Genomic DNA, 23,521 nt, shown 5'->3' with positions numbered 1-23,521 from the left:
TCCTGAATCTATTTCCAACTAGTGACACATAAGAAATGCAGCAACTGCAATCAATAGTCTTCAAGGACCTTTTCAAATAGGAAGAGTTTGGTGCAGAGTTGCTCGGGAAGAGAGTCTCAGGGAAAGTTCTTACAAGAGGAACACTGAGGTGCTGAGACATGGCTATATATAGTTACATGGCACTTTATGGATGAAGGAGGAGGTGTATGGCAGTTCCTTGCAGCATTTCCTGCCCAGTCATTCATTGCCTGAGTAAGCATCACTGAGTTTTTCAGTAGCTTCTGTAATAGATTTATTAAATAAAACATACTTTTGTAATTGTCAGTCTTGTGAATGCAACTTTGTCAAAGGAAATATAAGATTCAAGGGGGAGAGAGGAAAAATATGTAAGCTTCTTCCCTCCTTTTTGCAGAGTTCAAGTTCAAGTTAAAGTAGTGATGATGGGTATTTGTGTTGCAGTATTCTATTTTTTATCTCTGGCAAGCCACCACATCCTTTTCCTGTGAGCTCTATGGCATTAAAGGAAAGAAATATAAAAAAAAAAATTACATTAAATAAATGAAATATTTGAGCAGTTTAAGACCAGGCACCTGAAGTCTGGAAGAACCGGTGTGTGTGTGGGGAAGCTTGAGTTTGGTGGGTTCTTTGTTGCCTTTTTAACAAATTAGGGATTGAGGTACCCTGCACTGTGCTTTGAAAGAGCAAACGGCTGCATAACTGGCATTTGGAGGCATTTGAAATGTGAGAAATGCCCTGGTTAACACGTCAGCAAGTTGAGCTTCACAGAGATAATGTTGCATCGGCAGTGTTGTACAGTGAATTATGTACATACATGTGTTCAGACTGTCTTCAAGCAAGCCCTGAAGCAAATCATCTTTAAGCAACAGATACTCAGTAAAGGTATAATATATTTTCCAACGTTTGTTTCCAAATCTGGAAACAAACGTTGGAAAATCTGGAGTAGAGCTTTAGCCCAGTGGATTAAGGCTGTAACTTCCTCAGGGTTGCATGGTAGGAGTATGATAGGTTTGAGGGAGCTTTAAGTCTCATAGAGAGCATCTTATGGCAAAGGGAACAATTGTAACATTTTCCCCAAATCCTGTGCTGCTAGGAAATAAAGAACAACCTGTAGAGGGATTATGTCCTGGGATACAAGGCTGTCTGGAGAAAGGTAATTTATGAAATTTAAATCATTCTTGGCAGCATTTCTTGAGGAAATTTAAGGGGCAAATATGTCTGTGTTAATTTAAAATACTGTTTTGTTTAACGTATCTAGAGCTATAGAACTCCCAATTCTCACATTAATAGTTCATATGTGTTTTTTGGTAGTGTGCTTGTTCTGATTATTACTTAAAGACTTTGCTAGCAATTTTTCAACTCCTGTGTTTTTTTTGGGGGGGGGGGGGGGAGAGGACGCAGAAGCTTGGTGGTGGTTTCTTAAGTAAGTCTGTCAGAGTTACAAATCTTTTGTCAAAAGTCAGCTTTGGTTTTTTACTTCGTCAAAGAATCTACAATTTTTCTGTACATTTGAAAAGTTATCTTAGTGTCTATGGATTGCACTAATTAGTAGATGTATTAGATCTAGGTTTCCTTGCTTCTTTGGGTGGATGATGACTTACAGGGTGGGGAGCAGATATTGTTGATTTTGTTCTTTTGAGAGGACCATGCTGCTTTTAGATACTGCTTCAAATTTCCTGAGGCATTTCTTTGGCTAATGCTGGTTTTCTTTCTCACCAGAAACAACAAACACTTTCAGATATTCTTTTCCTTTAGTTGTAGGCGTTTTGATTAATTTACCACTGGGAAAATCTTTTGTGCAGTTTCTCTTGTATTTATTCCTGCTCACTTCTGAGGAGATTTTTAGGCTGTGTGTTAAAGTACCAGAAATGTTCCCAACTAGGGAACAACTTGGCTGACTCATATACACGGGCTGGACCCTAAGCACGTTCTCACTAGGGGTTAGGTAACTGCTGCTTCTTTTGGGTGAAAATGTCCATTTCTCCCCTTCTGCTGGACATGGTGCTTCTCCTGTCTCAGGCTTCATCTCCTGAGTGGATCTGACCTGATCTCAAGTCTTGCAAATGCATTTTCCTGAGGACAGTCAGATTGGTGGTTTGGCTAATGACCTAGGAACTTCCATAATTCCTTTAAAATGCTTCAAAAACACTGGTATCCTAAAATCAGAAGTAAAAATCGGTAGGGCTTTGAAAGTCATCATTCTTTGGCTGTACACATTAAGTCAGGTGAAGCTTAGAGTACCATTTGGCTCTTATTTTTGTCTTGACTGCTAAAAACAAGGTGTGGCTAACAACCTGGAAGATAATCAAGAATGACAAATACATTTAAAGTATATTGATTATGTTCTCATTTACTGATTATTCAGGTTATTGTCTTTTGTGTTCCCAAGAGTCCTGTGACATTTCTGGTAACTTCTAGACTCCTGAAATTCTTTGTTAGAGTTCTGTGGAGAATTTTATACAGTACCTTATGTTATGGTACCCAGTATAGTGCGGTACACTAGGTCTTTACAATGGCTGACAAAAGCAGATATTTGTAATTAAGTGTCTTAAACTTTTGTTAGATTTTAGGGGTGGTTCTTCAGATGAACTTGAACTTTTCCCATTCCTTCAAACTTACTTTTTAAAAACTTTTGAACTTGGAAAATAGGATGACACCCAAAGCTGCTGAAATTTGGGTAAGGAAAGATGGAAGTCTCTGAAATCTGTAGCCAGTGATTAGACCTCAGGTTCTGTCTGGCACTTGGAAGACCCTAGGGTCAAAGAGGGAGTTTGGATCTAGCGTCAGCTTCCATGTTGTGTTCTCAAGCCTGAAAGGGATGGATTGACAAGAAACTGATTAACTTGGAGAACTGACTTTAAATCTTTGGTTTGCTTAGTATACGCAGCCACGATTTTATACAGACTGCTAAGTTTCTTGGTCAGGTTCAGCTTGGTTCAGCTGGACTGGGAGAGACTTCTTTGCTGATGCAGGTCTGGGAGACTTGGATTAAAATACCCTGTCTCCCAGTTGAGTATCCTGCCAGCAGCCTGTTTGACATCTTGTTGTTTTACTGGCCTTCTATCCTTTTCCGCTTTTTGCATAGAAAAAAAGGTGGTTCTGACATAACAGTATTACATTTAGCCTGAGAAGTTAATAATCTCTGACCATGTAGCATGAATGTTACCATGTGATGTGATATATATTGCTCTGTGAACTGTTTTTTCAAAACTATAGCATTTTGTCTAAGTTATCACATCCCTCTAAAATCTCTACAGTTTTCAAGTAAAGATGGTTAAACTTCCACTGAAGGTATAAAACCCGTCAATTATATGTGTCTCCATACCCACATATGTCACAGAATGGTTGAGGTTGGAAGGAACCACCAGAGGTCATCTAGTCCAACCTCCCTGCTCAAGCAGGGTCACATAGAGCACACTAGTAAGGACCATATGTGTATATATGTACATATGCATGTGTGTATATCAGTAAGAAATTAAATCATTGAGCTTAATCATTAGGTTTTCTTGTTTGTTGAAGTTAGAATGCAGTTCAGTTTTTTCCTTCAAGCAAAAAAAAATAATCCCCAAATCCTTCTTTCCTTTGAAGAGAAAAAGTTAACATCCAAACCCAGGCTTATGTCCCTTACAGATGTTTGTAAGACCTTTTTCCTGGGGAGGGAAGAGACACAGCTGTTTCTCAGGTATTCCTTTAGAAGCAGAGAGGTGTGCTTGTTGCAGTTCAGCTCATGAAGGGAGATCCAGGGGGTCGTGAAGTGAGTTAGCTGACCTGGGGAGTAGAGAAGATTCATTCCTAAACTCCCAGTAGAAGCAACAGCTTTATTCTATATAACTACACTTCAGACCCACCAACCACAAGGAAACTGGAGTCATGGGGAATATATGTAGCCTCTTTATTTTAATCCAGAATTTCAACTATAGTTGGAAAGTATGAGATTTTTGTTGCTGAATGATGGCAAGGAGCCAGTCTTTCTACCCAACAGTCTTTTATGTGCCTTTGGAAGTGCAAAAGATGATAGAGGATTACCTAGTGTAAAAAGATGAGTATGCTTTGATGGAAAACTATTATGGGTGCAGTGTAAAAAGAATTTCCTCAAAGGATGGGTTTCTGCTGGAGAAAAGACTCCTTTCCGTTTCTGGCATGATGCTGTATTATGAGCCTAAAATAAGTAGTTTCCAATAGTTCTGTCTCTGTACTTGAAAATATTCAAGTTTTTCTATAAAGTTATTACAAATTTCTGTTACTCTTATTTTTTGTTACAGGAGCTAGAGTTAATGCCAAAGACAGCAAATGGTTGACTCCTCTACACAGAGCTGTGGCATCTTGTAGTGAGGTATGCTTGGGGTTTATGACTGCTTTGTGTTTTTAAGACATCTCAAATTAACTTCTGTTCATTGTTTAGTTATTACAAAGTGAAACTACTCCAGATGTTTGGAATTGCAGAATTTTTTTGCAAGACTGGTTTTCCTGTTGAGGTCCTCTGTGTGTGTATATACACACAGACATATATATATATGTGTGTATATATATAACGTGTCTGAGATGAAGGAAAGGGGGAAAACTCTACCCTTCCAGTTCTCAGCTTTGCTCTCTACCATTTCCCTAGCAGAGGGTTCTGCATGAAGTGTTCTCGTGTCCAATTTACTTCTCCTAAGGTAACTCAAGTTGTTTACCATGAAAGTAGAGATTAAAATCTAGTACAGCTTTTATAGCATAATCTTTGCATTTCTTCATTTTTTACATACTTGTCTCTTCAGACATTGAAGAAATAGTTCTGTAAGGTCTGCAAACATCTTCAAAAAAAAAAAGTGATTAATAAGTACTGATAGTATTGAGAATCACCCTAAAATCTGTAAATTAAATATGTAGAAAGTTTTTGAAGTCTACCAATCACACAGTTGGGAGAATATAGTAATGTAAAAAATGCCTCTGTTGTTGTTCCTCTGTTGGTGATGTCCTAATAAAAATTTTAAATGCCTGTAGAAGATAAAAACAGAGAAATGCTGAGCTTGTTACGTGGAAGAGTTTATGCAAAATTGTCTCCTTAGAGATATTGAGTCAAATCAATGCTCGTTTCAGTATGTATCAAAAATGTTTTTTTAAAGATTCTGTATAAATTTTTGTGTGAGAAGACAGATACTTTTGACAAGCATTGAACTTAAATATTTCATCCACCAAGTATCTTAGCAAGTCTCGCTTCAGTTTTTGCTTTTGAATTTCCTGGATAAACTGCAGTATTTTGTCGCTAGCATTAATAGCTAAGTTTTGTGGAGATTGTGTTATTCAAAACAGTGTTTGAAAAAGAATCTTCAAGGGCGCCTTATTCCCAAGTGCTGTTTGTTGTTCTTGATGTATTTTTAGGCTGCTCCTTTGGGAGCTGACCAAAGCATCAAACGCTTCATTCTTCAGAGCTGAGGGACAATAAAAGCTCCTTTTGTCAGTACTGTTTGCAGAGGGGAGTGCTGCAGACAAACTGGACCTAAATTGTAACTCCAAGAACTCCAGCCGTGGTCGTATTTTTTTAAATTGTAGAATATTTTAAGCAAAATGCTAATCAAACGTGTAAACCAATCAGACTGTTTACCAAAAAGGCAGTGATAGGTGCTTTAGGTGCTTGTCAGAATTCTCTGTTTGTAAACACAGTAAGTCGTAGAAGCCCACATATGTGGTTGATATATGTAGACGCTGTTTTCCAGCTGGCAAACATGTATGGGGTTTGGGCATTAGATGAAAAAAGCTGTAATGAAAAAACTCTTGATTATTATTTCAGTAAAACAACTGGACTTACTCTTGAAGCAAAGACAGCTGCAATTAAACAAGGACATTGAAACATGCAAAATTGCTGGAATTATGGATTTGGCTATCAACTGCGCAAGTTGAAGCAACTCCACGTGAATCCTGCCGTACACCAGGCATCTATATTTGTATGCCTGATGTACTTTCTGGAGTGGTACAATATACCTACCTATTGTACCAGAGTGTAATTCGAAATTTCCAGTAACTACTTGCGGTAATGCTTTCAGTTCAAAGTGCCAGCTGTTTATTTGTATGCCAAGTGTTTGAGCTGGAAGGTCACTGAAAGCAGTTAGTGAATTGCGGTAAGGTGGCCGAGTTGATGCAGAATGCAGTATTCGTTATCATGTTGATATCACCAACAGGTTGTTTTTTTTAATGCATGCCAATTGTGTGCACATATTTTAATGGTATTTGTTTATCTTGCTGTAAGAATTAGTCTTACTTGTCAAATTCTCACAGCTTGTACTTGTAACAAAAGGAAATCAGTAATCTTCGTGAGATGGAATTGAGTTCAACATCAGAAACGGTTTGCAAGAGTTTTGCAACAGTGTATGTTGAAACTTTTTGTGACCATGCTCTGTTTTATCTGAGGTTTTCTAAATGTGCATGTAGTAAGCTGTTCTTCTCTTTGCCATTTCTGGACTTTAACAGTTCAAAATTTTTGCTTGGCAAATTGATCAAAATGCATTGTAAATTCATAGTACTTCACTAATCCTTAGCAATGGAAGAAATCCTAAGGAGGTTTACTGAGCTTTGAAAATAAGTTGTGATGACAAAACAGTTTACCAGCCAGCTTAAGGAACTGGGTAAAAGACCTGGAAATGGTTGATTCAGTTGAACCCTGTAGGGATTGTATTGCTTATGTTTTTGAGAACATGCCCAGATCTGGATTTATGGTAAAGTACAAATCCCAAAGCATAAGATGATGTTCACAGAAGAACAAAGTGGAAATCATTCTATTCCATTATACTGTCCTTGATTCAAGGCAGGCATTTCAAATTACTCAGTGGCTTCTCTTTTTGTCAATGCTTTCAGGATGCTGTTCAAGTGTTGTTAAAGCATTCAGCAGATGTCAATGCTCGTGATAAAAACTGGCAGACACCCTTACATATAGCAGCTGCAAACAAAGCTGTGAAATGTGCTGAAGCTTTGGTGCCTCTCCTAAGCAATGTAAATCTGTCTGATCGAGCAGGTAGAACAGCATTGCATCATGCAGCCTTCAGTGGGCATGTTGAGGTAAGAGTTACTCTTCTTAGCTTGTTTCTCACTTGTCATTGTGTCACTCATATTTCTGATGTTTAGTTTCTCAGTTTAAAATCATGCTTTCCCTCATCCCTTCGAAATTCCCCAGCCCCTATTTTGTATTTGAATTTCTTTTGTATGCAACTGTATACAGAATGGTTGTGAGAAATACTTGTTACGTAATTTAGTTGGAAGGTTATTGCAACATTTACCTTTCTTAAGACGGAAGCAGATTTTCCTGTTAAGTGGAGTTAAACTAATAATAGATAAATTTTAAACAGGAAAAAAAAGATATTTTTCTCTCCAGTAGATAGTGAACATATTGTATGTGTTTTCACTGCAATGTGGAGGAAATGCCTGTAATAAGCTCTAACTCACTAGTTTTCAAGCCCTGAAAACTCACTGCTGAGAAATTCCCATTGTAATTGTGTGTATAGGTGGTTGGAGACAAGTTGGCAATAGGCTTGCTTTTAGAGATTAACTTTAGTGAATTCCTTGGTAATAGCCTGCCAGAAGATTTCAAAGATTCCACAAATTTGCCATATTTAACTGGGAAGTGTTTCTGTTGAGAAGTTGTCTTCCTCAAGGTCGCTTCATTAGCGCTGCCAGGGTGGACAGACAACTTTTTCAAGCTTACGAAATACTCAAAAAACAATACAATGAAATCCTTTGAAAATGCATGTATTTGTTTTTCTCCTATCATTTTCTCTGTCTAAATTAAGCAGAGTTTTACATTATGAATAAAGGATTGCTTTTCTTTCTATCTCAGATGATCAGCTTACTGTTATCTAGAGGGGCCAATATTAATGCATTTGACAAGAAAGACAGACGAGCCATCCATTGGGCAGCATATATGGGTATGTATATGTTTCAGTTGATTACTGTTGTGGTAGTAAAAAAAATAACGTGTATTTAATGGGTTTACATATTTCTGTGTAAATGACAGGTGAAAACTTTTGCAATAATGTCAACTAGAGAGTAAGCAATGAATAAAAGGAGCCCCTGAAACAAGTTCATTACATCAACCTTTGGGATTGTTTTTTAAAAGAAGAATATTTCATCTCTAAAACTGCAAATTCTTGCCTTGCTATTCTTATTCTAGGAGTGGATAATTCCTAGAATGGTATTGATTGGCAGTATTGTCAAAGTAATGCACTTAATTGCCTTTTACCAGACTTCCATTTTATTAAGTGATAGGAATCGTTTTCTTCAGCATAGCTATAATGAACAGTAGAGTTTTTTAGCTCGAGCTTCATTTAAAATATGAGCAATATGAACCATTGGAAGGTGAATTATAGAAAATGCATATTGAGAGTCCTAGGCTGACACTGATAAAGAGTTCTTAACTTTGACTAATCATTTTGTTTCTAAGTAACTCACATGCAGCTTCAGATTGCACTTGTCATTGCAGAATAAGTTGTAACTGTTCAGAAGACATAAAAACACAGTGCCTCTTTTAACTTCAAGAGAATGTCTAAAAATGGCCTTGAGCACGTGCGACGTGTGTCATATATGAGCAGTGAACAATTAAGTTTCAGTGTCAGTTTCAGGAAGAAGCCAGTAGAGATAATGCCATGGTCTTGATTGTCATTCCGTGTTTTAGCTTATCGCTTTGTAATTTTATCCAGCCAAGGGAGACGAATAAAAGCAGTAGCATCAGTACTGTATGAATCTGAGTGCCTGGGAATTTTTTTGAAGATGAAATGGGCAAACAGGACTTCATTATCTGTAATTTTTTGTTCCTGTTACGTTTTGATATACCCTTTGTGCAGTTTGGTATTAATGCTCTTTGTTATGAGCCAGAGAATTACTTATAAATAGGCGTAATGCTGTGCAATGTGTATATGTGTGGGGTGACTCTTAAAAACAGACTTAAGGTTACTGCTTAACTCATCCATTATTCTGTGGCACTGAATAACATGTAACTGCTTTGGAGTTGTTACATTTATCCAGGCAATATTTCCCAGTCTTGCCAGGAAAGAGCAAATGGAAGCAGTAACTTAAAAGTGGAAATACAATTTTAAACTTAAATACTGAGCAAAACAAACGAGCAGCAGCATGTGGGGCAGTACTTACTTAAATACAGCTGCCAAATACCTTACCCTGAGTTTTGAGGGTTGATAATGAGTTGCTCATTGTATGAAATGTACTTTGGTCTGAGGACTGAGAATTTGGCTTTTGTAAATGCAAACCCATACATTTACAAAATTGGGCTTGTATGTAAGACCTCAGTGGTGATCTTCTCACACCAAAGTGGAATTGCTAACTGCTGCCTTTGCACAACTGTGTTTCAGGCCAATTTCATGTTAGTCTTATGTCCCTGACAACACAGGTCTGAAATAACCTGATAGCAATGTAAAATAAAGCTGTGAAATCCATATGTGAAATGCTAAGAGCAACAGAATGCTGTTGAGCTGTCTTAGAAGAAAAAGTCTTGGATGTGCCAGTGAATTATGAAGTTACTGTCACAGCATTACTATTCTAACTTATAATTGTATGATACTGCATTTCAAGTACTAATACCAGTACCTGAAACTAAGAAGTTAAAGAGCAATCTTCATTATTGGTCGAAGGTTCGTTGTGATATTTTATGTTAGTATTTTCTAATCTACTTTCAAATGCAAAGCAGTGTCTGTGACAGGCTGTCCAGCCACCTTACTCAAGGTGATTATGCAGATGTTGTTGAATGAACTTGTGCATGAGATGGCAGAGGTCTGATGAGTGTTGGTGAGAGAACAGAGATGTTTTCTGGCTTGTGCTTAACTAGAGGAGAGCAAAGTCTTCTGTTTTTCAGACAAGCTACATTTTTCAAATTTTAGTCAATGCTGCTTCATAGGCTATTAACAGGAAACTGTTAAATTACATTTTTTCCACAGACTTCACTTATCTGATGTTTGTCAACCTAAATATTCTTGCAGACCAAAAGCTTTTGAAAGTCTTCAAAAAAAGAAACAAAAAACCAAACCAACTGTGTCTCTGTCTCCCCCAGTTTAGAGCCATTTTACACTGCTCCCATTGTTTGAAGAAAGCCTTAAAGCTTTTCCGTCATATAAAACTGACCATGGAATAAAAAAGAAGTTAAGCTTTCCGTCACTACTATAAATAACTTCCTAGGGTTATATCCATTGTTTGCTTTCCTTCCTGCTTTTAACCCAGCTCCATTGCTGTCTTAGCTGCAATGCTGCGACTAAAATGGACTTTCATTCTTGTGTGCTAGCGTTGCCCTCATTAGTGTATCGGGATGTCTCCTCAGCGCTTCCCACTTCAAGTACCTTCATCTTCTGTTTGAGTGTCTTCTACTGATTGCTGCTTGCGTTTTCAATGCAGGTCAGGGTTTTTTTGTTTTGTTTTTTCTTCTCTCTGAAGTTTTTCAGTCGCTCTTCTGTTCGGTATCTCTAGTCCTTTCACTGCTTTCAGTATCTTCTGTAATTTTATCTCATATAGGGCTTGTTTTCATTCTTGTCCCCACTATATTTTGGTCAGAGATGGTTATCATGTTTACATGTCTCTTTCTCTGCTTTCTTACAATCTGAAGTAATGCAGAAGTGAAATACTTGCAGCACTTCACATTGCACTGGTGAACTCCATGTTTTTTATCAGTATAGCTGGATGAAATGTCATTTTGTATGTTGTTGGATATGCAGCATAAAATAGGTATTACGGTGACTGACTTTGTATTCCTTTTGGCAGACACTTGCTATTCAAACTTTTGCAAATTCTCTTAGATACTGAGAAAGGAAAGACCTTTTTATAAAGCACTTAAACTGAAGGCTGGTTTTGATACTTACTTACATGTCTAGACCAGATAAGCAGTAAAGTATTCAGTGTGGTCCCCACCCCTTTTCTAACTAAGGTGTCACTTGAAAGGTAAAACAAGTAATCCCACATCTGTCTGTATGCATCAGTTACAAAGGTAAAGCACTAAATGTATTGTGGTCTATTTAACTCATGTGTGCTCCTTTATTCTGCAGATGTTTTCATGATTGTGTGTTTTCAGTGATTGCCCTGTTTGGCAGTTAAATTGACAACTGAGCAAGAATGATTTTTTTTGCTTGCTTGCTTACTCCATTTTTATGGTTTTTCTCTTAGCATGCAATGTCACAGCTGCCTGCAAACTAGTGGGGGAGCGTGAAGGCAGGGTAAAGGGAATGCTCACTGCCCTTTGCAGTAGTGGTGCAGTGTTGGGGACCCTGGCCCAGCTCCAAAGCTGGAAAAGGGAGTGGCTGCCCACTGCTTCAGGGTGAGCTCCCTGCCCTCCTTTCCCTTTTCCACCCTCTTACCTGGAACTTTCCCCAGGTCATCCTTTCTCCACAATTCCACTCGAATCTTCCCATTCTCCCAGTGCCTTAAGGGAATAGCTGGTGCTTTCCAAAGTTTCTCAGAGGTGTGAGTCAGTGGTGAAAATAAAGCTTTGCTAATTTCTGTATGATTTGGGTCCACATTTTAAAGGCTATGCAAGTAAAGGAAGTTGGATTGGGAGTATGTGTATATTTTTATTTAAACATAGAATATTTTCATATTGTGTTACTGTTTCAAAGTCTATGCTGAAGTTCTTAAAAACCTTAGTGGGAGTGTTTGCAGTTGAGATGAAGGTGGAAGAGTGACAGCCACATTCTCTCAAGTTGTTAACAGAAATTTGCAGTAAATGTTTAATAACTACAAAGTTATTTCACCTCCCTTCTTTTCAAGTCTTAAAAAAATCCTGTGTAAGCAGAAGACAAGATCTTACTGTTTTAATATACAAGATTATTTTTGTAGTAGAAATACTATGATTATTGGAGGTGGTATATTGAAATATTTTTTTATGCTGCTTTTATAGATCACGATACAATTAGAATACAAGAACAATTCTTTCTTTTCCGGATTAGGTCCAAGTGAATAATGCCTTGTTCATTTTATAACAATTGTATAATTTTCAAGTTTGTAAAGTTGTGCTGTCTAATATAAAATGCAGCTTCATTCTTTTTATCTTTATTCTCTTAGGTCATATTGAAGTTGTGAAATTACTTGTGGCACATGGAGCTGAAGTGACATGCAAAGACAAGAAATCATATACACCCTTACATGCTGCAGCATCTAGTGGGATGATAAGTGTAGTCAAATATCTTCTAGATCTTGGAGTTGATGTAAGGAAGAATAAAATGAAGTGATACTTTTTTCTATTGTTGTTGTTTGAAATGCTCTTGTTAGTATTGTAGCACACAGGGCAGGATATGATGTAATCAAATTAGTATTTCCAAAGTTCTTTATTCACATGGGGTGTTTTTTTTTTTGTTATAAAACCTCATTCCCCCAAGGAATTTAAAAGCCTTACAAATTTTGCACAATTATATGGACATAAATTTGTCTATAGTAGTTTTTTTTGTTCGTTTGATATGTCTTCTCTAAGTTCATTGTATCGGAACTCAGGAATTCTGTTCCTAACTTTGTAATGCAATCATCTTTAAACTGCAGGAAATTAACTCTATTGCTTCAGTTACTTGTAGAATATAGACATTACTGACTTTCTTACACCACGTAAGTTTTGGGTAATACAAAAAACTGTGAGAAACTTGCATACCACAGTAACGTAGGCCAAATTAATATTGAAATTCAAACAGAATTAAAAGGCTCTATGGTACAATACCTGCATGTAGAAAGTATGTTAACAACAGACTCTGAAACTGTAAGAAATCTACATGGTGAATTACATTTTAGCCTTACAAGGCTGGAGGGTGCTGCCAAAGTTCTATCTTGAGAAGTAGATCAGAATTATCATGTTGTGGTTAACAACAACTTACACTTCAGTACACTTTGCCCCTGCCCTTCAATCTCTGTTCTTAATGGAAGCCTGCAAATGCTGTTGAAAACTGATAGAGCTCTGTGCTGTGCTTAGTTTGTGGTGTCTGTCCAATTGCCACTGCTGGCTTTGTTTCCATGTGTGGGTTCTGTAAGGTTGCATACTACATACAGGAAACTGGTGTGGAGACAATTGCAGGAGGTTGGCTCACTTATAAAGTAATTGTACTCTTCCCCAGTGTGCACTTCTCAGTCAAACTACTACATCCAGAACTTGTTTTTAATTTCTGGTGTTGAAGATTTCCAAAACATAATGAAAAATATATTCGTAACATGAGATTTTTCTTTGTCATAACTAAATGCTGCACCAATACAGGTTTTTGCCTAATAACTAACCTTGGGTTTTTGGTTTGCTTTGTTTCTCTGGTAGATGAACGAACCAAATGCCTATGGAAATACACCACTCCATGTAGCTTGCTACAATGGGCAAGATGTTGTAGTGAATGAACTCATAGACTGTGGTGCTAATGTAAATCAGATGAATGAGAAGGGTTTTACACCTCTGCACTTTGCTGCTGCATCAACACATGGAGCGTTGTGTTTAGAGCTTTTGGTCTGTAACGGAGCAGATGTAAACATGAAGGTAGGTGAATCCAAAGCCATCCATTCACTCTTGAAGTTGCAGTTTGTCTTTGAGAGGTAACTTTTCAAAATCATTGTTATGATAGTGTTTAGAAATTTCCACTGATTGATGGAGTACTTCTGTGAGAAGTGCTGTAGAAAAAGTGAGCCAGTATGTTGTTTCAAGGAGCTTGATCTGAACCTGAAAACCTTGATGGGATGTAGTAAGTAAGTAGCCCAGAAGGGTAAAGAGGAAAGATAGCAATACTTTCTGGTCAGTCTTGGTTATACTAAATGTTAGAATTCCACATACTTATCTTTCCCAGTCTATGAGAAAGAGCAAATCATGTGGAAAAATGCAAAAGAACATGATTTTCTTATAAATAAGCCACATTAAAAAAAAAATCAAGGCTATTCCAGAGGAACGTGTATGAGAGTCTAATTGCTGGAGCAGTTGAAGAGCTGATAATGCAAGATCCTAAAATCTAGTTAATAAGGGAGAGGCATGACAGGTGTATTACAAAGATAGGCCAAAGTCCTAAACATCTGTTTTTTTTTTATTATGCCAACAGAACTTTGTGAGTAGAGTCAATGTGTGCTTTACATCTCTGCTTGGTCACAAGTCTTTGGCTGCAGAATATTTCTTAGAATCAGTCTTAGTGTGGGAAGAATTTCTAATCCACATACATATAAAAGCAAACCAGAACCTGTATCTTCTGTTATGTTCTCTAGTGTGTAGGGTAAGATCTTGAGATGTGAGAGAGGAGGTCCTGTTTTGTATTAAGTTGATTTTTACTCCAGTAATAAAAATTTAACTATATTCAGAAATACTCAGTGATAGTGTCTGGTGTCTTGAGAGGTTTCAGGCTCTGGAGTAAGTGGGAAATGGGTACATGGCATGAAGAGTCCAGGTATTCCTTTTATAATTCTGTTGCCCACATGCGGTAGGAAGAGAATAATTTATCCTTTAGTTTCTGAAATAAATAAGTCTGTTCAGTAGTTAGGCCTGAATTTCAGCACAATCCGTATAAGAGGTGAATATTAGAATAGCTAATCTTTCTGTTAAAAATCACAGGGTGTGTGGCTCACTCCATATAAGATATTCACACTGATAACTGATTTTCAGTTAACTAATTCTAAAATACAATTTTATACTTATTGTTAGTTCAAAATCAGTAGCTCATTGAAAATTTGGGAGTGATTTTAAAAGGATATATTTAATGTGGAAAAAAAATTAGATGTATGTTACTGCTCACTTCTATTTAAGCATTCAGCTCATTTAATGAAAACATTCTAAAATTCAGTTGTGGAAAAATTCACCACCAAAGTGCCCTGGAGAAATAAGGAGCTGTGCTATAGGGTTTATTGTCAGCTTGTCCTAAAATACACAGGTCACAGTCCATTTATTTTTGTTGCACGCTTTCTGCTCTGTAAAATGTCCCAGACTGGATACAGAATCATAGAATCAACTAGGTTGAAAAAGACCTTTAAGATCATCAAGTCCAGTCATTACTCCATGACTGCCAAGCCCACCCCTAAACCATGTCACTGAGGGCAAACTGATCTCCCCTTGAGATCTTACGTCATGGCTGCCTCATAATCTCCACTCACAGCCACCCCTCATCTGCTCCCCATAGTGTCCCACAATGTATAGGTGCCACCCCTACCCCTCATGGCCACCCCTCATACCCCCTCAAGATCTCCCTTCATGGTCAACCCTCACACCCCGTGGCTACTTGTGCTCTCCCCCAGTGATCTCCTCTCATAATCTTCCCTCATGACTGCCCCTCACCCCTCAATGCCACCCCTGGTCTCTCCTCAAGATCTCCCCTCGCCCTTCATGGCCACCCTTCCTCTCCCCTCATGATCTTCCCCCACAGCTGCCTCTTGTCTCCTTTCACAGTCTCCCCTCATGCCCACACCTCATGGCCATCCTTCCTCTCCCCTTATGATCTCCCCTCATGGCCGCCCCTTCTCTTCCTTCACAATCTCTCCTCATGGCCGCCCCTTATCTTCCTTCACAATCACCCCTCATGGCCACCCCTTCTCTCCCCTCACAATCTTCCCTTACTCCTCATGGCCACCCCTTCTCTCCCTTCACAGTCTCCCCTCATGGCCACCCCTGCTCTCCTCTCATGATCTTCCCTCATGGCCCCCCCTTGTCTCTCCTCATGATCTTTCTGCATGGCGGCCTCCCTCTGCCCCCTCCCTCAGATGGAGGTACAGGCTGTGATCACCTCGCCCCCAAGCTGGAGGTGTTTCTTCCTGTGAGCTTTGAACAGCTGTGCTTCAATTGCTCTTTGCACATCTGAATGTTACAAGAATTTTCAGTTTCAAAAGCCGTCCCCTTTCTTGGCAATAAAGAAGAAATAGGAACACTTGCCTAGCTTGTTCTGTATGTTGTTCATTATGAAACACCAATGTATCACAAGGTTTCTCTTCTCCTTCATAAGAACAGCAGGCGACACTCCAGGCTTGGGGAAGAGCGATTGGAAAGCTGCTCAGTGGAAAAGGTCCTGGGGGTGCTGATTAATGGGCAGCTGAACATGAGCCAGCTTGTGCCCAGGCAGCCAAGGCCAACAGCATCCTGGCCTGCATCACCAGTACTGCGGCAGCAGGATGAGGGCAGTGATCATCCCCCTGTACTGAGCACTGGTGAGGCTGCACCTCAAACCCTGTGTTCAGTTCTGGGCCTCTCACTGCAAGAAAGACATTGAGGTGCCGGAGCAGGGCCAGAGAAGGGCAACAAAGATGGTGAAGGGTCTGGAGCACAGGTGTGATGGGGAACGGCTGAGGGAACTGTGGGTGTTTAGCCTGGAGAAGAGAGGGCTCAGGGGGGATCTTAACCGTTCTCAACAGCTACCTGAAAGAAGGATGGAGCCAGGAGGTGGCTGGTCTCTGCTCCCAAGAAACAAGTGATAGGACAAGAGGAAATGGCCTCAAGCCATAATTATATATGTATGTTACTTACACAGATAAGAACAAAAGTGTAATATTTCCAAGTAAAGCATTACTGTTTGCCTGTGTACTGGGTTGCAAGGGTTCAAGACATTGTACGTATTTCTGATGTAGAAGTGGGGAGGACTTCATCTTAGAAAGATGTACAGCAAGTAACGATGGTTTTTCTGGCTGTTCATGTTCAAATACACCTTAATTGTAGGTTAGGAATGAAAACCAAAAACTTCCAAGATTCTATTAGGATAATAGAACACCGATAAAATTACTATTATCTTTTATGTTTGAACTTAAAATAAGAATCTTATGTATAGTATACACTGTAGTTACTGACTCAGTCTAGTCAGAACACAAAGTAACCTTAGAAATTGTGTGAAGAATGGCTAATACCTTCAAAGTGACTGGCAAATTTCCCAAATTCTTTGAAGTTTGTAATGTGGGTGTATTTTTATTTGGAGGTGACAAAAGGTGTTTTAACATCAGAGAGATACATTGCTGCTTTCTGTTCCATTCAGTTTGAAGTTACGTGATTCAAAGTATAGATTTGTCAGTTTGTGTAATGCTGAAGAAATCGTTGGAAGATCTACTATGGGTAAACCCAGGCTTTCTCTTAAGCTTACTCTCAGGTGACAGAATCAAGTAGTGTCATGTAGGGATTTTAAGCAATTACAGCTTGAAAACAGCATTTATTCCATGTTTCTGCACCAACGTGTGTCTCCATTGTAATTCTTTTACGAGCGTTTCTGTAGATTTATACCAGTATGGCTGCGTTTGGCCTGTGAATTTGTTTTTTGTGAACAGCCTTACTTTGTATATGAAAACTTACCACTTGCACAGTTGAAAAGTGCAAGAACTGAGGCAAACTAAAACTGTTTCCAAGTCAACTTCTGCTTCCTTGGAAGGGCTTTTAAGGATAAATCTTGGATTTAATCAGAAAAACATTCCCTAAAAATAGAAAGGGGAAATTGAATTAGAATATGTTGTATAGCTAAGAATAATTGTAGGTTTAAAATGGGATGCTTTTAGAGCATTCTCACTAAGTATTTATTGAAACCAAATCTTTTCAGTTTACAGATACTAAGGCTGAAGTTCAAAGTAGTTCTTAAAATCATTGAAAGATTTATTTTCCATCATAAATATGTTGCTTGTGTGATTTGATGCAGTAATTCCCTCCGTTGTGCAACTGTTTTTGTGGGTTTTAGAGGTAATGAAGTAGGGAATGGATGATAATTTAGGTGTAGACTAGACAGTACTATTAGAGCACTTTCTGCTGTGAATGACATAGTTGGGGGAGAGCAAAAGGGAAATGTCTGCCATCTTACCCTTGATGGCAGATGGATGGTGTTTGTGCATATCCGTGGATGGGGACCTCATCTCAGGAAGGGAATATGTATCAAAAGATAATGGAACAGTAGAAATATATTATATGCTTTTTATCACCTCTGTAGACAGAGGACATAATTTCATACTTGAAGTCTTGTCAGTGTCCATGTAGTGCTGTAGAACAGTGTATCCCGTTAAGTACTGCTCATTACTGCAGCACTCTCCTCACTGTTCAGGATTTCCATGCATGGAAGAGCACGTTGAAATGAGTTCGTAATGGGACAGTATTAATTATTTTATGGGCCCCTTTGCTGCTTGAAAATTCAGTGACCTAAATAGAAAAAAGTATTTTACTTCCTTTGGTGATAGTAGAACATAAGAATTGTTGCCGGGGGAGATTTCACTTGGAGGAATGCTGTGACAGGATAGACCCACATTTCCCCTTGAACCTCTGTAAAGCTCAGTAGTGTGAGTACAGTTAATATCCAAGTAATCACTTGATAAAACACCTTGTCCCGTGTGTTAATTTTTCTAACAGCAGTTACCGTTCTAAGCAAATTTCGTATGATCCTAAGTGTTTTGTGGATATGTTTTCTCTAGTGATAGAGGAGACTTAGGTGATCTCTTTCCTATTACTGCACTTAATTGAGTTTCAGTGAAGACAACAGAAGTTATCATTAGCCCATGGCTATTCCGTCATGTGCTCTGATTCTATCTGATCTCATAAATCAGACTTATTAGTTAATGTAATATTTAGGTAGACCATACAGGCATAAAAAAATAAGAACTTGAAGGTAGTTCTGAAGATACCTCCTTGCTTATGCGGTCCAGCCTTCTGGCGTCTCAGGAAATGTTGCTTTGTTCAATAAATAGAGCCTTCCTGTTTCTTGCTTGAAGAACTCTGGCTACTGGATCTGATTCTGTATATCCTTCCATAGTGAAGTCTAAGAACAGAATTCTGAATGCAATCCTATGCCTAGCAGTTTAGTTTCAACAGGGAAATTATCACCATATAATTTTATGCCTGTTCTATGTTTATACATTGATAGACAGTTGTGTGTTATGTTATTCCTTGGTAGTAAAGGAACTGGAGACTGTTAGACTACAAAGAGGCACTGTGGATAATCAAACCCAATGTCTTAGAAATCTACGTTAAGTGCATTTGTAAGTAAATTTGAGTGAAGTGAATCTAAAAATCCATTACTGACTGTACTGTGGTTTTAATTTACAACTAGAAAACTATTTTTTGGCTTATTTTGCTGTCCTTTGCAAGATCTTACTCAAGTTGTATTGCAAGGGTTCTCACTTGACTGGCACACTCCTTAGTTTCTAATACTGTTATTTTTATGTCCTTCTAAGGTACTTTATTAATGTGCTACTTTATTAATGACAGATACTTTATTAATGAGATTAATGAGATAACTACTTTCTTCTGCTCTATCTTACTCTTCATCGGCCTTCCTTTGAGATACAGGTTTAGCATATCTGAGCCAGTGAGATTGCAGGCTGCTTTATCTGAGCTCTTAATTTCTTCTGTCTATAATTACTTCACTAATTTATTTCCTTACTTTCTTAGAGTTTTCCCTTTTAAAGTTCAGAACATGAGTCACCCAAGCCACTTTTAGTCACTCACTCTAACTGAGCATATATGATTATTTTCCTTTTAATTAATCCTTCATCTTAAAGGAGAAAAGTAAGGGAAAGAGATGCCAGATTTGTAAAAAAAAAAAAAAAAAATGCTTTAAAGGAGGGGAAAAAATTTGACACAGAGAATATTAATGGTTGGATAAGGAGGGCAGAACTAAAGCGTGGGGAGAAAGATGAAAGGTAGACATAAGAAGAGAATTCTCTTTGTAAGAAAATCGGAGCATTGAGATTGCTTGGGGAGGTTGTCACTTATGATGTGTTTATTTGGCCTTCAGGCCTCTGCTGATAGGAACTGGGCTATTATTTTGTTTCTCAAGTGGATTTCAGCCCCATTTTCTGTGTTTCTTTGCATCTGCTGTGGATATGTGGACGTGTCTTTTGGTTTCCTTATGGTCAAAGAAATCTGGTAGCTAGAACATCTGGAGATAACTTGGCTTTCATTATTAGGTGTTTTATTTCTTTCAGTCTAGGTCTGAGGATACAACTTTTCCCATAATTGCATTGTTCTAGGTGGTGTATGCAGTGGCACAACTGACAATTCCACATCCAACTCTGCCTAAAAGGGTCTCCAGTAAACTTTCATGAACACATCCATAGAAGCTTTGTCATTTGGTTCCAAAGGAAAAGTAAAGATGGGAAGACGCTTTTGCACATGTCCACAATGTCTGATATTTTAATGCATATGTTCATGTCATATTCTTCAAAGCCAACGTTTAAAATTTTATGATGTGGCATCCGTGTACACCCAAGACTGCTTTTGTTTTTTGTGAGGGTCATGTTTGCGTTTTCCCATTACCTGTGATAAAGTGGGTGTAGGGGAAGTACTCCTCAGGTAATAATAACAAGGGGGAAAGAAAAATGGTTTCCTAAGTGCATTGTGATTTTGCTGTTAAAAATTGAAATTACCTTCTGCCTTACTGTTGGCCTATCTAAATGATATCTTTCCTGAATAAAATGACTTAAGTGCACATTTGATATATCTGTCAAATGTGTAGTACCAACTGTGGTTGAATAGTTCTACCCTAGGATTACTTGTGGTTTATGATAAATTGCTTACAAATATGATTTCACAGAAAATTCCATGAAACACATGATCTTTTTAATGTGATGTCTTCTAATGTGTAAACCTCTATAGTAAATACACCTATTTTCTAAAAAGAGACAAAGAATCACTGTTTTGTTTTAGACTTGGGCAGGAGCAGAATTGGATATAGGTTTGTTGCTAAAGTTGTGCGCTGTCATCATCCTCTTGAGAGCGATTATCACAAAGGCATAACCGTGAGTGGGCAACACTGAGTTGTCACTCACAGCTAGAAGAGTGAGTAAGAGCAGCTTGCTATGTCATGCTGACTTGTCACTGCCAGTGTGTCTTGCAGAAGTTTTGTGGCTATTACTAGCCATAAGTAAACATGGACATTTTCTTCTTTTCCAGAGTAAAGACGGGAAAACACCTTTGCACATGACAGCAATCCATGGTAGATTTTCCAGATCCCAAACCATCATTCAAAATGGTAAAAAGGGGGGGCTTATTATTACTAAATGCCACTGAAATCTGTATAGACTTTTAAATCCAAAGTACTCATTCATGGACAGTTGTTAATGCAAAACATCATCAGCGCTATGATTCTATTTTTGTGCCAAAAGTATCTGTATGCCTACTTAGTAATTACTTTCTATTGTAGGAGCTGAAATAGACTGTGAAGATAAGAATGGAAATACTCCTTTGCACATAGCAGCTAGATACGGCCATGAGCTATTAATCAACACTCTGATTACAAGTGGTGCTGACACTGCAAAGTAGGTAACTTTACTGACATGAATGCAAGCTGATAGAATTTAGAAATGTATTTATTAGATTAACAAGACTAGTATGTTGTTTTTAATATCATCTTCAACTTGAAATAGGAAATACTTTGTGTGTTAGCCTGTACTGTACTTTTAAGTAGCTACTCAGTACATTGGAATTTGTACAAAAGGAAAGAGAAATGGATTTTCCTCTAAATGTGAAATAAAAGCTCTGAAAGTTTTAATAGGCTGTTGTACCGAGTTAATGCGTCCTGCTAGCTTAGAAGAAAGTGTTTAATATGTGAAATTTTCCTAAGGCTCGGTATTCTAATTAAGTGGTTTGCTGAACAAACCATGCATGTGCACTTTGGGACACAATTGTGTTTGTTTTGTTTTAATTGTAATGAAACTGTGATACCTGATTATGGTGTATCTTAGGCGGGGTATACATGGAATGTTTCCTCTCCATTTGGCAGCATTAAGTGGATTTTCAGACTGCTGCAGAAAGCTTCTCTCATCAGGTAGGATACTCTTTTTAAATCTTACAGCTGCTTTGTACTATACTTTTTATTCCATAGAATAGCTTTTAATTAGGTCTTAATTTAGTAATAGATAAAAATATTTATAGTTTGTTGTGTCTGTGTGTTTTAAGTTGGGCATAGAGGTGTGATAACTGGTTCAGACCAGAATTGAACTTCAAGGACAGAGACTAATGTTCTGTTAAATGACTTCATGGAGCATCTTCTACTTCCATTCCTTGATGTTTTTAGTTTAATACTGGTTAGTCTGTTCCTGCACTTGATGCCTAGTAGCTTTGAAGACTGGACTGCTACATTAAAAAAACATCGCATTGGTGGTTTGTTGTTAGTTGAATCTAACCTGAACTTTGCTTTGTTTTCATTGTTTGATTCCTCCCTGAAGTTGAGAGAGTTGCAAGGTTATTACTTCCCTTGTTGTCTAGAGTCTGCTATGATGTGATTTCTGAGCTCTTAGAAGCACTGCAGTTCTGAGAAAGTCTGTGTCTGTGTGGAAACATCAGGAACAGAAGAATAAAAATAAACTAAATGGTTGTACATTAAACTGAAGGCACTTAATGTGTTTTGAAAAAAGAAAAGTGGGGGACACAGTGTTGGGGAGAAGGAAGAGAAAGCACTTCCTTCCCCAGCTTTATATTGTCTGCTAGGAAAGCCTGGGAGAAGAACTAAAGAAGTATAACTAAAACTACCACTGGTAAGGCTTTTTATTTCACTGCTGCATCATGGACAAACTTGCAAGGATTTGCTTCAGGGAAGAACTGTCCTGTAGTTTACAGTATTTCAATTGGATGTATTTAAAGTGAGGAATACTCTGGCTCTTTCTCCTTTCTGCACACGGTGCTGTGCTGGCTGTGCCCTTACTGAAGATTCAGTATGGCAAAGGAAGCCCTGTGAAAGACTTGCAAGTGGTTTCTGTGATTTTTACATGAGTTGAGCAAACTTACTGGAGGAGAAAGGGCTTAAAGAGTACGTTCAGCCTTCAGACTGGAAAGACTTAGATTCTGTTAACAGCTTATTACATGCTGTTGGTGTGGTGATTGGTCTGCAGGCAGTGTGCTCTTTAAGTTTTGGGAGGAGGAGTCTCATTTATGTAAATCAAGAATCTCTGATTTTTAAATTCAGTAATATTCATGTGCAGACCTTAAATTAAAAAAAAAAATAATAATTTAATAAATAAATAAATAAACCCCCAACAAATGTCACTCTGCCCTGTCCCAGTACTGAATGACATTTAAGTAGTTAGTGGTGCTAGACAAGTAACCTAGGGATGTGGAAAGGCATCAAAGACTACTCTTCAAATCATAAATTGTTTGCTGTATATCACTGCCTTTTGAAATGGGAGTAGAACCGAGTAGCGCATACAAAACCCACGTCTGGGGGGATATAGAGTAGGAAAAGAGTCTTGAATAACACATCCTATGTTACTGATTACTTATCGTTGTTGAACAATCCTTTAAAAAAAAAATAATTGCATTCCCAGGCAAAAGTACTAAAATTGGAGATTTAATGAGTAAGTTTTGTTACATAAAAGCAAGACTCTTAGGAGAATACAGTAGTTTTCTCAAACCAAAAATGTAGCTTTTAAACCTGACTGAAATAGCAATCTTCATGTCAAAATACATGGTTAGATATGGAATTGCAGGGTTAAATTTTTTGATCTTAAATTTGAAGTTATATAGTTCACACAGTTGGGGAAGAGAAGGCTACAGTGTTCTCTGAATGGTTTCTCTATGAGTAATTACTATTTACAGCCTTTGTTCCAGCTTAACAAAATTTTTTCTCTGGGACTAAAGAGCTAAACTCAAAGATGAAATGGAAGT

The 23,521-nt window shown here is 38.0% G+C and overlaps 2 protein-coding genes across 6 annotated transcripts in view; one reads left to right on the top strand and one right to left on the bottom strand.

Moving 5' to 3' along the window:
• Positions 1 to 23,521, bottom strand: part of WIPF3 (WAS/WASL interacting protein family member 3) — a 303,238-nt gene that overhangs the window by 36,536 nt on the left and 243,181 nt on the right. The window lies entirely within an intron of this gene.
• The window catches only part of ANKRD28 (ankyrin repeat domain 28), a 117,706-nt gene that overhangs the window by 68,893 nt on the left and 25,292 nt on the right, over positions 1 to 23,521 (top strand). For all 3 annotated transcript variants that reach the window (XR_009745395.1, XM_061464874.1, XM_061464873.1), the window contains exons 4-11: positions 4,281 to 4,351; positions 6,850 to 7,050; positions 7,826 to 7,913; positions 12,040 to 12,182; positions 13,265 to 13,477; positions 20,813 to 20,891; positions 21,063 to 21,177; positions 21,604 to 21,686. Coding sequence is in view for 2 of the 3 variants with exons in the window: in XM_061464874.1 (XP_061320858.1) it covers positions 4,281 to 4,351; positions 6,850 to 7,050; positions 7,826 to 7,913; positions 12,040 to 12,182; positions 13,265 to 13,477; positions 20,813 to 20,891; positions 21,063 to 21,177; positions 21,604 to 21,686 (993 nt within the window). In the remaining variant the exon portion in view is untranslated. The remainder of the gene's footprint in view (positions 1 to 4,280; positions 4,352 to 6,849; positions 7,051 to 7,825; positions 7,914 to 12,039; positions 12,183 to 13,264; positions 13,478 to 20,812; positions 20,892 to 21,062; positions 21,178 to 21,603; positions 21,687 to 23,521) is intronic.

The sequence above is a fragment of the Pezoporus flaviventris genome, unplaced genomic scaffold (assembly GCF_033815535.1).
Source record: "Pezoporus flaviventris isolate CSIRO_AGI_PZ_B2104156 unplaced genomic scaffold, CSIRO_AGI_Pfla_v1 ptg000037l, whole genome shotgun sequence".
Lineage (NCBI taxonomy): Eukaryota > Metazoa > Chordata > Aves > Psittaciformes > Psittacidae > Pezoporus > Pezoporus flaviventris.
The sequence above is the reverse complement of the archived record's forward strand: the minus strand, read 5'-3'. Positions and strand labels throughout refer to the sequence as shown.